General features: G+C 66.2%; 3 protein-coding genes across 9 annotated transcripts in view; 1 reads left to right on the top strand and 2 right to left on the bottom strand.

Moving 5' to 3' along the window:
* LOC128089588 (phosphofurin acidic cluster sorting protein 1-like) overlaps positions 1 to 1,750 on the top strand; it is a 43,191-nt gene extending 41,441 nt beyond the window's left edge. For both annotated transcript variants that reach the window (XM_052701187.1, XM_052701196.1), the window contains exons 21-24: positions 70 to 211; positions 345 to 568; positions 738 to 851; positions 944 to 1,750. In XM_052701187.1, the coding sequence (XP_052557147.1) occupies positions 70 to 211; positions 345 to 568; positions 738 to 851; positions 944 to 1,059 (596 nt within the window). In that variant the 3' untranslated portion in view covers positions 1,060 to 1,750. The remainder of the gene's footprint in view (positions 1 to 69; positions 212 to 344; positions 569 to 737; positions 852 to 943) is intronic.
* A 148-nt stretch (positions 1,751 to 1,898) lies between these two features.
* On the bottom strand, positions 1,899 to 11,366 carry LOC128089569 (cullin-9-like). 6 transcript variants are annotated; one of them, XM_052701124.1, is made up of 29 exons: positions 10,746 to 11,366; positions 10,289 to 10,443; positions 9,562 to 10,050; positions 9,294 to 9,429; positions 8,797 to 8,987; positions 8,288 to 8,627; positions 7,967 to 8,147; positions 7,622 to 7,829; positions 7,363 to 7,541; positions 7,068 to 7,285; positions 6,754 to 6,988; positions 6,569 to 6,674; positions 6,265 to 6,492; positions 6,093 to 6,183; positions 5,842 to 6,013; positions 5,614 to 5,719; positions 5,396 to 5,491; positions 5,141 to 5,316; positions 4,762 to 4,895; positions 4,535 to 4,693; positions 4,345 to 4,454; positions 4,086 to 4,268; positions 3,753 to 3,901; positions 3,388 to 3,610; positions 3,140 to 3,305; positions 2,907 to 3,052; positions 2,670 to 2,787; positions 2,354 to 2,556; positions 1,899 to 2,272 (listed from the first exon to the last, which is right to left on the bottom strand). In XM_052701124.1, the coding sequence occupies exons 1-29, from the start codon at positions 11,332 to 11,334 to the stop codon at positions 1,991 to 1,993; spliced, it is 5,769 nt and encodes a 1,922-aa protein (XP_052557084.1). In that variant the 5' UTR covers positions 11,335 to 11,366; the 3' UTR covers positions 1,899 to 1,990. The 6 variants fall into 6 exon arrangements, 5 of the variants coding, with proteins under 5 accessions (XP_052557084.1, XP_052557082.1, XP_052557086.1 ...); XR_008210617.1 differs by having other exon boundaries at positions 2,161 to 2,272; positions 2,354 to 2,479; XM_052701122.1 differs by having other exon boundaries at positions 9,294 to 10,050.
* Positions 11,367 to 12,995: 1,629 nt separating this feature from the next.
* MRPL2 (mitochondrial ribosomal protein L2) lies at positions 12,996 to 14,825 on the bottom strand. The gene is made up of 6 exons (XM_052701514.1): positions 14,555 to 14,825; positions 14,355 to 14,478; positions 13,758 to 13,873; positions 13,570 to 13,680; positions 13,317 to 13,390; positions 12,996 to 13,239 (listed from the first exon to the last, which is right to left on the bottom strand). Exons 1-6 carry the CDS (start codon positions 14,808 to 14,810, stop codon positions 13,030 to 13,032), a joined length of 891 nt encoding a protein of 296 aa, XP_052557474.1. The 5' UTR covers positions 14,811 to 14,825; the 3' UTR covers positions 12,996 to 13,029.
* Between the last annotated feature and the right edge of the window lie 4 nt (positions 14,826 to 14,829).

The following is a 14,829-nucleotide window of genomic DNA, read 5'->3' as shown; positions in this document are numbered from 1 at the left end:
CCCCCCGTTTGTGCCTCACCATGGTGAGGTCCCGTCAGTGTCCCCCTGAACCCCTCGTTTCCTCTGCAGTGGACTCAGATGATGCCACAGCCTGCACCCCTTCGCTGCTGAGCTCAGTGCCAGCTGCTGGCAGTGCATCCCCCTATGGCAAGGAGACTGTGAGCACCCCACCACCCTCCCCATCTGTCAGCAGCGGCCTCTCAGGTGCTGGGTAAGGAGCTGGGGCTGGCGCAGGAGACTTGGAGGTGCTCTCTGGCCAGGCTGCTGCATCCTTGGGTTATGGGGCCAGCGTGCTCCCAGGGCAGGCTGCAGCTGGGCCATGGGGTGCTGCCCATCTTTTCCAGGTCTCTGAGCCCTGGCGTGGAGGTGATGGGCCTGCAGGTGGACTACTGGACAACACAAGGGCTGGATAGGAAGAAGGAGGGCGAGAAGCGGGAGACGGGCATCAAGAACACACTCAAGAGCAACTTCCGCTCGCTCCAGGTCAGCCGCATCCCCGGCGTCGGGGAGCTGGTGCCGCCCAGCACTATGGCCATGACTGTGGTTACCAAGGAGAAGAACAAGAAAGGTAACTCCCAAACCCATCCTGGGGTGCTCTGCTGTGCGGGGCCACAGCCAGTTGCACCAAAGGCAGTGGGAGGGCAGGCTGAGAGAAGGCAGCCTTCCCTGGGGTGAGGGCTGCCACCCACTGCCCAGTGGGTACCTGCTAACACTGGCGTTGTGTCTCTGGCCCTCAGTGATGTTCCTGAGCAAGAAACCAAAAGAGAAGGACCTAGAACCCAAAAGCCAAGTCATCGAAGGGATCACACGCCTCATCTGCACAGCCAAGCACCAGAACACCATGCTGCGAGGTGAGGACAGACATTAGCCTCTAAGGACACCCAGCCAGGCAGCCCTGGCTGCCCAGGGTAGGGCTGTGCCTTACTGTGCTATTTCCTGTCAGTCTCCATAGATGGGGTGGAATGGAACGATGTGAAGTTTTTCCAGCTGGCAGCACAGTGGCCAACACACGTCAAGTACCTCCCCGTGGGCATCTTCGGCTACTCAAAGAGCGTGTGAGATGCGGTGCAGTTCTGAAGCAGAGCTGTGGAGGGTTTATGGGAGGAGGCACAGAGACAGAGGTGCTCCCATGCCCCTGTTCCATGGCCCTGAAGAGGGAACACCACACCCACACCACTCCCTGTGAGCCAAGATCCATGAAGGTGAGGCCGCTGAGACTGGGTCCGTGCATCCTCCGCTACCAGCCAGGGCACCACGCCATCTGCCTCCCCTGCCCCCCACAGCAGCCTGGGACAAGGGCTGGCACCGGTCACGAGCCTGACTGAGCTTTGGGTCCCCTCTCCCCCAGCTCTGCAGCTGCCAGGGCCCCAGCTGGGCTGGGCCTAGGCAGTATCCCAGCGCTGGAGCCAGAGCGGAGCTGTGCAGGGTGGGGGCCAGTGCTGAGCAGGGCCCCCACACCTGCCCTTCACCAGACCAGGCTGCCGGGCCCGCCCCATGGGGCTGAGCCTCAGCAGTTCCCCTGTCCCTGTGCAGCCCCAGTGCTGCTGCCACTGTCACGTCCATGTCCTGGTCAGCCCTGCCCCACAGTGCTGCCAGCTGGAGGTAGAGCATGGGGGCACCTGGATTTTTGTTGTTTTTTTTTTTTTTCTTTTCTTTTTTTCTTTTTTTTTTACAAGATTCTATTTTTTTTAAATTTATTGTACGGTTACTTTTCAGGATTAATTTTAATAAATTAATGCTGGTACCATTATGGCAGGGCTGTGTAGTTCCCTCTGTGCCCGAGGGCAACAACGCAAAGACAGGTTGGCTCCTACTGCTCCTCCAGTAGGTAGGGCTGAGGGTAACATCTCTCCTCGCAAGCCCAGGGTCAGCTGCAGCTCTCGACACGTTAGCAGATGTGCAGCCAAGCTTGTTTATTCCCACTAAAGCCCCAAGTCCACCAGAAGTGATGGACTGGGCTCAGCTCATGCCCTGCCAGCTCAGTCCTTCTCTACCGAAAGGTGGAGAATGTCTGTCTCCTTTCAGCAGAGGCTGGGTTTGCTGCTGTCTTGATCTCTACAGTCTGGAAGGCAACCTGGGCCTGGGCCTGGGATAGGGCTGGTGGGGGCTCAGCAGAGACGTACTCCAGGACATGAGGCCTCTCGTCCTGGCGCCGGAGGTGGCCCTGGTTCAGCAGGTGCAGGACACAGGACAGCACGTCCACACTGTGACAGCAGAAGCTCAGGAATTGCAGGCCTGGCCCCAGCTCACCCTTCTCACAGGCATCGATCACCTGCAGCAGCACAAGAACGCATCACTCTTCACTCATCACCCGGCAGCCCCTCTCTGCCCCCCACACCTTCAGCCTCTGTACCTTAAACACCAGGTTATCGATGTGCAGCTGCTTTTCCGCCTTGAGGATGCGGGTGATGAGGCAGCAGAGGACATTCCTTTTCCTCTCCAAGGCACTGCTCTCAGCCCTCTCTGCCCGCAGGTACCTCTGCCGGGGCAGCAGCCTCAGCTGGCGGCCAGAGGCATGGGCCAGGGCCGCCCGGTTCAGCCGCAGGGCACCTGGAGCTGCACCCGGCCCACGGTCAGCCAGGCCCCGAGCTGGTCCCTGAAGGAGCCCCGGGAGGCAACCAGTGGGGCCAGGCCAGCACTGCCCCAGGGATACCCAGCCCCACACTCACCCCCCTGCGTGCAGCTCTGCACCAGGATGCCATCACCGTGGGTCAGCGGGGCCAGGGCCTGGTGCACCAGCTCGGCAGGGAGCCCCGTCGCCTGCAGCAGAGCCTCCACCGCCACCTCCTGCAGAGGAACGGAGAGCAATGGCCAGGCAGGAACATCCCTGCCACAAACACTGCTGGAAGCCCCCCCAGAAGGCAGCACCAGCCACGTCCCTCCGGCCCCACGGCCCCGGCTCCTACCTCAGTGCTGTTGAAGCGCAGCAGGATGTACATCTGCAGCGTGGACACGTGGAGGACGCAGTCTCCGAAGCGCAGCTCAGCGTGGCCCAGCCACGTCCACTGCAGCCACCGGGGCCTCGCACACCCCCAGCCCAGCCGGCTCTGGCCTGCCAGGGCAGCGTCAGCCTCGCAGGCGCTCCCGGTGCCCCCGCACTGCTGGCTGAGAGCCCCGACCCCACATCCACCGCACTCACTGTGCTGCCAGAAGGCCGTGAACTCATCCAGCGGGGAGCTCAGCGCCGCCGGGAAGAACCTCCGGGGCTCCTCCATGTAGCACGGCGGGGACACGGGCCAGCAGCGTGGGGACAGCACCAACACCTCCACCTCTGGTGTATCTACTGCAGAGGCCTCCTCTGGAGCCTGGGGACGGAGGGCGGCTCAGGATGGGCCCGGGACCCCACCAGAATGGGGCAGCCCCCGGCCCCAGCCCTCTGCCCCTCACCTCAGCCTCGGGGCTCTCAGCACCCAGACCGCACTCCAGCAGCCGCCGGTCTCGCTCCTGCAGCCGGAAGAGGCGGAAGAGCCGCCGCAGCTCCTCCGACTCTGCCAGGTTGCTCAGCATCTCCTGGGGGAAGCGGCGGGGGAAGCACGGCCCCATCTGCTCCACCATGGCCCCTTCCAGCCAGGAGGGCCCCTGCGCCAGCAGCCGGTCCCCCAGGTACAGCCTGCCACAGCCATGGGTAAAGGCCGCCTCAGCCATGCGGCTGCTGGCCCCACCACAGCCGGGACAGGCCCCTGCAGGGCCACGGAGCCCTGGGGCCCCACTGCCCTCCCCTCCCCAAGGCACAGCAGGGGCAGTGCACTCACTGGTAGAAGTGCTCGAAGGTGTGGGCAAACTCCAGGCCGCCAAAGATGACAAAGGGCTCCAGGATCTGCTGCAGCTGCCCCGTGCTGCCCGCGGCCCCGTGCAGCTCCTGCACCTTCCTGTCCAGGTAGCGGGCGAACCGCTCGCTCACCTGTGCAGGAACGGGAATGGACACGTGGGCACGGGGCGGCTGCAGCGGGGACCCAGGGACCACAGGGAGCCCCGGGGCACTCGGAAGGGGACACGGTGACCCGGCCCAGGCAGCGAGCACACCCGGGCTGCGTGCCTGCAGCTGGGCACAGGCTGGCAAGGGCCACGCTGGGCCCTGGACTCACGTGCAGGGCGGTCAGGAAGGAGAGCCGCTGCAGAGCCCCGGCGAAGCCCTGGCCCAGGGCTGCCACGAAGGCGGCCCGCTGCCCGAAGAGCTCCTCCGTGGCACCGCGCAGGCGCCGGTACAGCGCGCAGTACCGCTCCACGACGTCCGGTGCCTGCCCCGACATCTCCAGGAACCGCTGCACCTGCGGGCACGGCCGAGGGGTGAGCTGCAGCGGGACCGACACGGGCCCAGCCGGCACCCACCGCCCCGCGCCCTACCTGCCGCTGCACCACGCCATGCCAGCACCGCACCGCGTCCCGCAGGCAGCCAGACTTCTCTGCCACCGCCACCCGGGCTGGCGCCTCCTTGTTCCTGCCCTCCTTCCCGCCTGCCGAGGCACGGCCGAGGCTCAGCCCCGCACGCCGCTGCCCCTTGCCCGGCCCCGCACGAAGGCGGCCCTGCGCTCACCGGCCGCTGCCGCCTCCGCCGGCTCCGCGCCCAGGTCCACGTGCACCAGGAGCTGGGTCAGGCGCCGCACACAGGAACCGAAGGCGCCACCGCGGGACTGCTCTGCGCTCCCCAGGTACTCGCCCAGCAGCCAGGCCAGGGGGCTGACGCCGCTCGGGTCTGCCGGGACGCAGAGACTCAGGGGGAGCCTCGGGCACCGCGGGGAGGGCCCGGGAGGACGGCGGTACCTGGGCTGGTGATGCTCTGCACCACGGGGGTCACCAGGGCCTCCCAGCACGCCCTGCCCAGGGCTCGGGCCGCCTCGTTATCGGGAAGGAAGCGGTCGGCGAAGTCTTGCTCGTGCTGTAATGCCCGGTTCAGCCTGAAACGGACAGGGGGCAGCACGGGACGGCACCGAACGCCCACCGACCGCACACGGAACCGCCTCGCCAGGCCAGGGGGCGACGGGGATCGCGCCCAGCCCCGCCCCTCAGCAGGCGGGAGACTGCCGCAGCCCCACTCCTCCCAGGGCAGGACTCAGCCCCACGGTGCCCCCGCGGGCTGCCTGCACCACCCCTGCCGCCTCGGGACCCCAGGGACAGACAGCACAGCCCACGCACCACTCACTTGCCAAAGAGCTGCAGCAGCTGTCCCCGATCCTGGTGGATCTCCTGGCACCAGGCGTGCGCCCGAGCACTGCAGAAGAGGAACGTGCGCCGGCACAGCTGCTCCTTGAAGATGGGCCACAGGGTGGGCTTGGGCCCCAGCACCTCGATGCCACGCACGCGCGTGTCGATGCCGCCCTACGGACGAGCACAACCCTGAGCTCCCGGTGCACCCCTGACACCCACTGCCATGCCCCAGGCTGGCCGCAGCTCCCACCTGCTGGCACCGCTTCACCCGGATCTGGATGACGGGCCAGAAACGCGTCATGTTCTCCAGCAGCACCACCCTGCTGGCCGAGGGCAGGACGGTCACCTGCGGGCACACGGCAGCTCTCAGCGCGGGCAGTGAGAGCAGCCAGCCTCGCACTCCCGGTCAGCCCTTGTGCAGCCACGGCCGGGATCACCTCACGGCCCAGCAGCACCGGTGCAACTCACTGCGTTCAGCTCCGTACGGACGTCGGCGGGGCTGTCCCCTCCCAGCACCACCACGCGGGCCGGCATGTAGCTCGAGTCCTCGCTGGCCACCAGCATGCTCATCTCCCTGCGGTGAGGCAAACACAGAGCTGCCCCGCAGCCCCCACCCACGTCCAGCAGCCCGAGCGGGGGGCCTCAGGGACAGCACGCGTGGAGCCCCGCAGCCATCTCCTCCCCGCACAGCCCTACCTGACCACCACCCCGCACTGCATGTGGATGGTGATGTAGTGGGAGCCGGTGCTGCCGTTCGACTCCCAGTAGGTCTTGGGGTTCCTGTCCGTCAGCTTGCTGGCTCGGTGCGGGTTGGAGGAGACCTGCACCTTCTCCCAGCACTTGTCCTCCTTCACCTCCACGCTGGAGCCTGCAGGGAGAGCACACGCAGCCTCCAGCTGTTGCTGGGACGCACACCGGCACGGGGCCCGGCTCCCACTCGCGCTCACCTCGGCACAGGTTGCGCAGAAAGATGTCAAAGAAGGGGACGCTGATGGGCTGCTGGATGCGGCGGTGCTCCTCAATCTGCCCCAGCACCACCTGCGGATGGGGACGGGGCCATGCCGTCAGTGGGGGCCGCATCCTTCACCCCAAGCCGGGTAGCTTGGACACCCAGCCCACCTGGATGCAGCCGGCCAAGATGCTGCCCGTCAGCTTCTTGTAGAGCGCGGCGTGCCTCTCGCAGTCGCTCACCAGCTCTAGCAGGGCCGGTGCCAGCGGCAGGGCTGGGCCGTGCTTGTCCAGGGCTTTGGCCACAGCCTCACGGGCGCCCGCACGGCACATCCCCACGGCGCAGTCTTTGCTGGCGGTAGCCAGGCGGTGCAGGAAGCCCACCGCCTCCTGCACCACCTGCGGGGACACGGCCCTGAGCCGGCGGCACACAGCACAGCCCTCCCTGCCCCCGGGAGCACCGCGGCCCTCTCACCTCACGGTCGCCGCTGTGGGCGCTCAGGAAGGACAGGCACGGCTCCACGCACTCATGCCAGGGCAGCACGTCCTCCCGGTAACCGTCCAGGAACACGCTCAGGATTCTGCACGACACACGGCGACGCTCAGGCTGGGGCACGAGGCGGCCCTGCCCTGGGCTCCCACACTCTGACCGAGCCCCACCTGAGGATCCGCAGCCCCACGGCCTTCTCCACCCCCGGCAGCTCGAGGCTGCGCAGCAGCGGACGGAAGCACCGGCGCTCCTGCAGCTGCCGGGATGCCTCACCCGCAGGCATGGCGGCCACGCCGCAGAGCTGCCGTTCCAGGGCCACCACCACGTCCTCGGGCAGCGCGCCGTCCCACAGGCCGCCTGCGGGCACCCGTGCCTCCCTCGCCTCCAGCAGCAGGGCCTCGGTGCCTGTGGGACAGGCAGCACAGGATGGGATCCTCAGCCCCCGCCTGCGGGGCCGTGGCACGGAGGGCCGCCCGCGCAGTACCTGGCATCTCGGGGCTGCGGGGCAGCCGGTGCTCCGCCAGGCGGTTGATGACGCCCAGGGCCAGCATGGCGATGGGGCAGCCGGCGTCCCGCCCGGCCCGCCAGCAGCTCTGCAGCACCACGGGGAGGTCACAGCCCACCAGCTGTTCCGCCAGGCCTCGGTGCCCGTCCACCAGCATCCTCACCACCAGCAGCCCGTTCCGCACGCCCGAGGAGCCCCTGCGGGGATGCGGCCGTGTGGGCGCCTTCCTCCCCAGCTGCGGAGCTCCCCAGGACTCGCCCAGCCCCGTCCCTACCCTGGCACGCCCTGCATGGCACGGATGGCAGCGGGGATGGCAGCCAGCAGGCCGGGTGAGCCCTCGCCGCAGGCAGAGCCGATGCTGGCAAAGATCTCCCGCATCATCTGCGCGTCGGCATGGCTCAGCATCGACGGCTTCCCGCCGGCACCTCCGGCTCCCACCAGCACCTTCAGGGCCTGCATGGCCCGCAGCGGCTCAGCAGGCGGCGGGCACCAAAGCGGGCCCCGCCAACCCCTGAGCTCCCGCACGCACTCACCGCCAGGCCGGCCTGCTGCACCAGGGCCGAGGCCGCGTGCTGCCGCATGCAGGCCAGCACCGCCCGCACACCTCCCTCTGTGGCGAAGGGCACGCACCACTCACACCTCTCCATCAGCAGCGCCACCAGCCGCAGCACCAGCGCCGCCGCGCACGACTCGGCCTCCTCAGCGCCCAGCAGCTCCACCACCGCCTTCACCAGCTGCTCCCTGCGCGGCCGAGGGCACCTCAGCAGGGACCCCCAGAGCCGCCTTCTCCTGCCCACGCCGCCCCACTCGCTCGGATCGCCCCACGCGAGCCCACCTGGGGCACAGAGACGCGAGAGCCGCCCCTCTCCGCCCCGCACCTGGTCCCCGGCCCGCCCTGGGCCTCGCTGCAGTGCCGCTCCTGCTCCCGCTCCTCCTCCAGCACCTTCACCACGTGCCGCAGCCCGGCCGCGCGCAGCTCCGCCTCGCAGTCACCACGCAGGATCGCGTTCGCCACGCGCCGCACCTCGGCCAGGCAGCCGCCCTCGCAGCCGCCCCACGCTGCAGGACGGAGGGAGGCCGCGACATCGCCAGCAGCACCCGCGGCAGCCCCCAGAGATGGGCCCGCAGCCCCGGCACCCGCCGGCCTCCTCCCCCGGGCCGCCTCCCGCGCCCGCAGCCTCCCTCGGTCGGGCCCTCACCTTCGCTCCGCTCCGCCGCCCGCGAGAAGCGCAGCCCTTCCCTCTCCAGGAGCTCACGGAACAGCTGGGAATCCGACCTGAGGGCCGCGGCTGCGGAAAGCTCTTCCTTCGCCGCCTCGGCCGGCACAGCTCCGGGCTCATCGCCTTCTGAGCACGCCGTGGCACCGCCCCCGCCGCGCTGCTCGGCCGCACTCCCCACGTGCTCGGCGTACACACGGGAGCCGCGCAGCTCGCTCTGAGCGCTGCCCCGAAGCCGCTTCTCCAGGTCCTGCAGCACCTTCTGGGCCAGCTCCGCAGGGACCGGCAGCTGCAGCAGGGCGTCCTCGCCCGGCTCCGACGGCTGCGTGGACGGAGATACGTCAACCCGCACGGACACACGACGGACCCCGCGCCCCTGGGACGGCCCGGGTCCAACCAGACAGAGGCGCTGCACCGACACAGAGCCCCAGACCCCTCCCATAACCTCACGCCCGCTCCCTCGGGCTTCCCCGTGCCGCTCCGGCCCACACCTGCTCAGCGCGCTCCCGCTGGATGAGTCGGACGATCTCCTCCTGCTCCTGCGCTTCCAGCTTCTTCACAAAGAAGAGCAGCTCCCACCACTCAGCGCGGCTCAGGGTCGCTGCGGCTCTGCTCGGCCGCTCCCCCAGGTAAGGCAGCGAGTACAGCCCCCCCGGGGGCTTGGAGAAAAGCGGCTGTGCAGCTGCAGGACAGCAGGGAGAGGAAAGGCAGCGTCAGCTTCCCTCCGCAGAGCCATCCTTTGCTGCACAGCCCTCACTCCCACAGTGAGGACCTCCCCGATCCGTCCCAGTGAGGGACAGGGAGGTGATAAGAGGGCAGCAAGAGGCAGGGAGCAGAGCTGGAAGCAGAGCCCTGGAGTGGGGCAGGTGGGGACTGCAGTCTTCTCTGAAGCCTCTTGGGGCCACAACTAGGCACCTGTTGTGCCAAATTATTCCCTCTAGACCTGGATCTGAGAATAAGCTGCATGTCCACCTGGCCTGATGCTTACCTGCTACCAGCTTGTGGCTGTATCTCAGAGTGGACACCTTCTCTCGGCCCTCATGCTCCTCCTGCCCAGAAGAGCCAATGATCTCCACCATGTGCCAGTGAACCCAGTACGTGCAGCCCGAGGCATACCAGTACACCTGCAGAGGAGAGCCAAAACCACACACGACTGAGGAAATGCATGGCAAGCCCCGCTGCTCCCACACAAGGCTAAGGTATTTTCCACACCACACAATGTCCCCCAACAGCCCCATCCTCCCAGCAGCAGATACCTGCACAGGCGGCGTGCCATCATTACTCTGACGAAATTCACCCTCATCACCTGCGCTGACCTGTTCGTAGTCCTCCAGCATGCGCACCCGCATGCCGTGCGTCAGGTTTGCCTGCACATACTCCACATAGCTGCTGCGGCTTGGGAAGGCCGAGCGTGTCTTGAAGGTGCTGGGCTCATTTGGTGCAGGAGCAGGGGCTGCTAGAGCAGCACTGGAGGATGTGGGCTGGTGCTGGAAGATGGAGCGGGAGGCGCGAGGCTTCGTCTCCTGCTGGGATGGTGGCTCCGGCTTGTGGCTGTGGTCCCAGCCCATCACGTGCACCAGCTCCAAGATGAGGTTTGCCATAGCCATGCTGAACTCAAACTCCTGCTTCACACGGCTGCTCTTCTGCCGCTCCTCGCTCTGCTCCTCGCCGCTGTTGAGCTTGTCCAGGAGAGAAGTGACGCACAGGTAGCGCTTCACCAGGGCGAACAGCTGCTTCCCGGGGATCTGCAACAGGCAGGGCTGTCAGACCGCAGCTGGCCAAGCTCCTCACTCCCTCACCAGCTCATTCACAGCTCTGCAATGCCTGCGCACCAGCGGGCAGCAACACAGCTCCCCTCAGCCCACCCTGCCCACAGACAGGCTCTCCTCCTGCTTCCTCACTGCACCTCGTCCTCGAGCCAGGCCCAGACCCTGCGCCAGCCCTTACAATGCCAAGTCCTGGCCTGCTGCCCACTGTCACTACCTGAGGAAGATGAATGCCCTCAAAGGACACGCAGTGCTCTTCAGAGGATGTTGTCTCAGCAAACAGCTCCAGCAAGGTGTAACGGCTGTCAAAATCCATGTGCTGCTCGATGCCATCCTGCTGGCTCAGAGACAGAAGTACATGAGCCCAGCTCCCTGCAACAACAGCAGAAAACATTTAGGCTCCCTAACTGAGAACCCTCACACCGCGCTGCACCAATCAGCCTGACTGCAGCAGGCAAGGATCGGCTTTGTTGCTCAGGATAACCCAACACATCGGGCACCTCCAAACCACAGCAGCTCCTCTCTGACGAGAGCCTCGGGCAGGATCAGCCTCCGCTCAGTGGGGCCCCAGGAGAGGCTCCACGCCGACGATGGCAGAGCCAACGGCCCCGCCAGGCCCCGCTCCCCGAGCCCCCGCCCTACCGAAGGAGCGGCGCCCTCGGCGGCAGCCCCACCTGCGTCGTGCGAAGCCAGCGCCCTCAGCATCTCGCCGGCGCCGCGGCAGATCGCCTTCTCCTCGTGGCACAGCATCTCCGTCAGCAGCTCGAGGGCTCCCGTCTCCTCGAAGGCGCCCGCCAGCGCGCCGATGCCGGCGTACGCGCTCAGCACGCGGACGGTGTGGAGGACGGAGGACGCGGGGGCCCCGCCGCCGGCCAGCTGCCGGCCGGCTCGCCGCACCAGGCTCCCGACGTCGGCCTTCATCTCCAGCAGCGACGCCTCGTCCGGCGCCGCGGGCGGCGGGCCGGGCGCCCTCTCCTCCTCCGCCCGCGGCCCCGCCCGCTGCCCCTCGCCCAGCAGCGCCGGGCAGCCGGCGCGGACCTCCTCCGCCGACAGCCACATGGCCACGCTCTCCGAGCGGAGCCCCGCAGAGGAGCCGCCGCCGCCGCCCGCCGCCCGCTCCTCCGCGCCGACCACGCGCCACCGCACCAGGTACTCCGGGGCGCCGTCGGGGCCGCGCCGCTGCCGCAGCAGCTCCTGCGGGTAGGCCTGCAGCTGGGGGCCCAGCTGCACCAGCAGCCCGCCCTCGCGCCTCTCGTTCACCATGCTGCCGGACGGCGCTGCGGGGAGCGCCGAGGGACGCGGGGAGCGGCGCGGCGTGTCCGCCCGCCCGCCCGCCAGGGGGCGCCCTGCGGCGCGATCGCCCCGCCGCCACCGGATGGTCCGCGGCCGCCGTCCCAGTCCGGCTAGGCGCCGCTTCCGGATGGGCGGGGGGGGCTGGGGCGTGCGCGGCGGGCGGTGCCGACGGGAGCCGAGCGGGGCCGAGAGTCCTCGGAAGCGCCTCGTTGGCTCGGCTGCCGCATCGGTCCTGTTCTGTGACGGCTGGCTGGAGGCGGGGCTGCCGGACCGTGCCTGGCGGTAGGACCGAGGAGGTGCCTTGGAGCACCTTCCAACCAATCTGTCCTACGGGAAGGATTCGCCTAGGGCAGGTCCTACCTTGCCGACCTAGACGTCTTCTGCATCAGAGGCCTGCATTAGGAGAGCCACTGATGTCATCCAGCTGCATGTCAGTAAGGCCACTGATGCTGTCCTCCATAACATCCTTCTCTCCAAGTTGGAAAGATAACCATTCAATGGATGAGGAACTGGTCGTCAGCGGCTCAGTGTCCAGATGAAGATCAGTGCCAATCAGGGTCCCTCGGGGGTCAATATCTGTGACTTTTAACATCAGTGACATGGAGTCAGTGGGATCAAGAGTGCCCTCGGCAGTTTGCAGGTGACACTGAGCTGTGTGGTGTGGTGAACACACCCAAGGGATGGGATGCCATCACAGGGACCTAGACAGGCTGAGCAGTGGGGCCCAGGAGAACGCCACGAGGTTCAACAAAGCCAAGTGCAAGGTCTTGTTCTTGGGCTGTGGCAACCCTGACTATCAGTACAAAATGAGGATATAAGAATGGAGCATAGCCCTACCAAAAAGGACCTGGGTGTATTGGTGGATGGCAGCTGGACATGAGCCAGCACTGTGCCTTCACAGCCCAGAGAGCCAACCACATCCTGGGCTGCATCAAAAGAAGTGTGGCCAGCAGGGTGAGGGAGGGGATCTGCCCCTCTGCTCTGTGCTGTGAGACCTCACCTGGAGCACTGCGACCAGATGGGGAGTGCTCAGTACAGGAGAGACATGGAGCTGCTGGAGAGTGTGCAGAGCAGAGCTGCAAAAATGATCCAGGGATGGAACACCTCCCTGTGAGGACAGGCTGAGAGCTGGGCTGTGCAGCCTGGAAAAGGGAAGGCTCTGTAAGACCTGAAAGCAGCTTTTCAATACCTGACTAGGGGGTGTAAGAAAGGAGGGGAAAGACTCTTTAGCTTTAGGACAATGTGATAGGACAAAGGAAATATGGTTTCAAACTAAAAAAAGAGGTTTAGACTGGATGCAAGGAAAAAAGATTTTTTTATAGGGGTGGTGAATGGCCCAGGTTGCCCAGAGCTGTGGTGGAAGTTCCAGTCTTGGAAATACTCAAGGTTGGATTGGATGGGGCTCTGAGCACCTGGTTGAGCTGTAGATTGCAGGGGAGTTGGAATAGATGGCCTTTAAGTGTCCCTTTCAACTCATAAGATTCTATGATTGTAAGTGTCCAGGCAGGAGAGCATCTGACTACCTGATTTTGTGGGGCCCCAAGCCCACCAAGGCTCCAGACAGCTACAGCAGTCTGTGGCCCAGCACCCATCTCTCCCACTCAGGAAGGGCAGCGGTAACACAACAGCGCTGGTGTGCAGGACGTTTTATTGGCCCTGGCCTCACTACTGTGTTGTGATGCGGGGCAAGTTGACGTAGCTCTTCATGGGTGGCAGCGGCTTGATCTTACGGCCAGCCCAGCCGCCCTTGCGATGCCATAAGCCTGTGTGCGGGCGCTTGCCCAGCCAGCGGTTGCGGCCGGCCTTTCCGATCACCCGCTTGTTGTGGTCGACGTTGGACACGCGGCCCACTGTGGCCACGCAGGTCTCCAGCACCTGGAGGATGGAAAAGAGCTGTGAGCCTCCTTGCTGGCACCCGGGTTGTCAGGATGGGGACGGCACGGCTCCCCCACCTGCATGTGTCTCTTGGAGGGCAGCTGCACGATGGCCGTCCCGTTTACCTTCCTCAGCAACACTCCGCAGGTCCCTGCAGCAGGTGAGAGGAGGCAGCTGTGCTGAGCAGTGGGACAAAGCCCTAAAGCCACTGCCACCTCTTTCTGAGGAAGAAGCCTCGGGGGCATCATCAGGAAGCACTGTTCCACCCCTTTAGAGGGCTGTGTTGCACCCAAATGCAGGGAGAAGACAGCAACCCCCTGTGTGACGCACCGGCAGCCCGGATGTACTGCGCTCCCTTCCCAGGGTGGCTCTCCAAGTTGCAGATGAGCGTGCCCACAGGCAGGGCTCCCAGCGGGTAGGCATCCCCTTCCTTGGCCAACACTGCAAGGCAAAGCTGTGAGCTGGAGCGAGGCAACTCACAGGCTGCAGACAGGGCTGGCTTGGGCTTGGGGACACACCTGCCATCCTTCCAATGTGGGAGGAGTTCTTGATCAGGTCCCCGGGCTGCATGTTCTCTGTGGCGATGATCCAGCGCTTCTGATTGCCACCAGCTACCAGGGCAATGTCAGCTGACCTGCACGTGGAATCACAGGCTCATTAAGGTTGGAAAAAAACAGAGGACACAAAGTCTATCTGTCAGCCCATAACCACAGAATCATTAGTTCCAGAAAAGCCCACTAAGGTCACCCAGTTCAACCCCACCGTGCCACTGCCCACGTCCCTCAGTGCCACATCCCACGGCTCTGGGACTCCTCCCGGTGACCCCAGCGCTCCCTGGGCAGCTGTGTCAGTGCAGAATCACTTCTGGAGAAGGAATTGTTCCTAGCAGCCAACCCGAACCTCCCCTGGCACAACGTGAGGCCATCCCCTCTCGTCCTATGGCCGTTCCCTGCCAGCAGAGGCCGATCCCGCCTCACACAGCCTCCTTTCGGGTCGCTGCAGAGAGCCACGAGGTCTGCCCTGAGCCTCCTCTTCTCCAGACCGAACAGCCCCTGTTCCCTCAGCTCCCCGCAGTCCGTGTGCTGCAGACGAAGCACGCCCGACCCAGCACTCGCCTGCAAGGGTCGTATCGGACGGCGATGACCTTCTCAGTGCCCTCGTCGTACCGCAACCGCTGGAAGTCGATCATGCGGTACCGCCGTTTGTGTCCCCCGCCGATGCCCCGCACTCGGATGCGCCCTGCGGGCCGGGAGAGCGGTTCCAGCCGCGCCCCCTCGGCCGTCCCTCCCGCCGTCCCCTGGCCTAGCCCTCCCACCTGTGTGATCGCGGCCGCCCGTCTTCTTCATGCCCACGGGCCGCACCGTGTACTTGACGCGGCACTTCCACATGGGGTCCGTGGTGCAGAGCGGCGTGGAGCCGCACAGCCCGCGCCGGGCGGCCGCCAGAGCCCCGCCGGGAGGAAACGGCGGCGGCGGCAGAAGGGCCCGGGCGACGGCCGCGCGAGGTGCCGACACCGCGAGCGCCCCGAAGGCCCGGCACAGCGCCGCCGCCGCCGCCGCCGCCGCCGCCATCTTGCGCGCCCCGCACCGC

Source organism: Tympanuchus pallidicinctus, unplaced genomic scaffold, assembly GCF_026119805.1.
Source record: "Tympanuchus pallidicinctus isolate F22 unplaced genomic scaffold, pur_lepc_1.0 scaffold1, whole genome shotgun sequence".
Classification (NCBI taxonomy): domain Eukaryota; kingdom Metazoa; phylum Chordata; class Aves; order Galliformes; family Phasianidae; genus Tympanuchus; species Tympanuchus pallidicinctus.
This window is presented reverse-complemented; position numbering and strand designations above follow the sequence as displayed.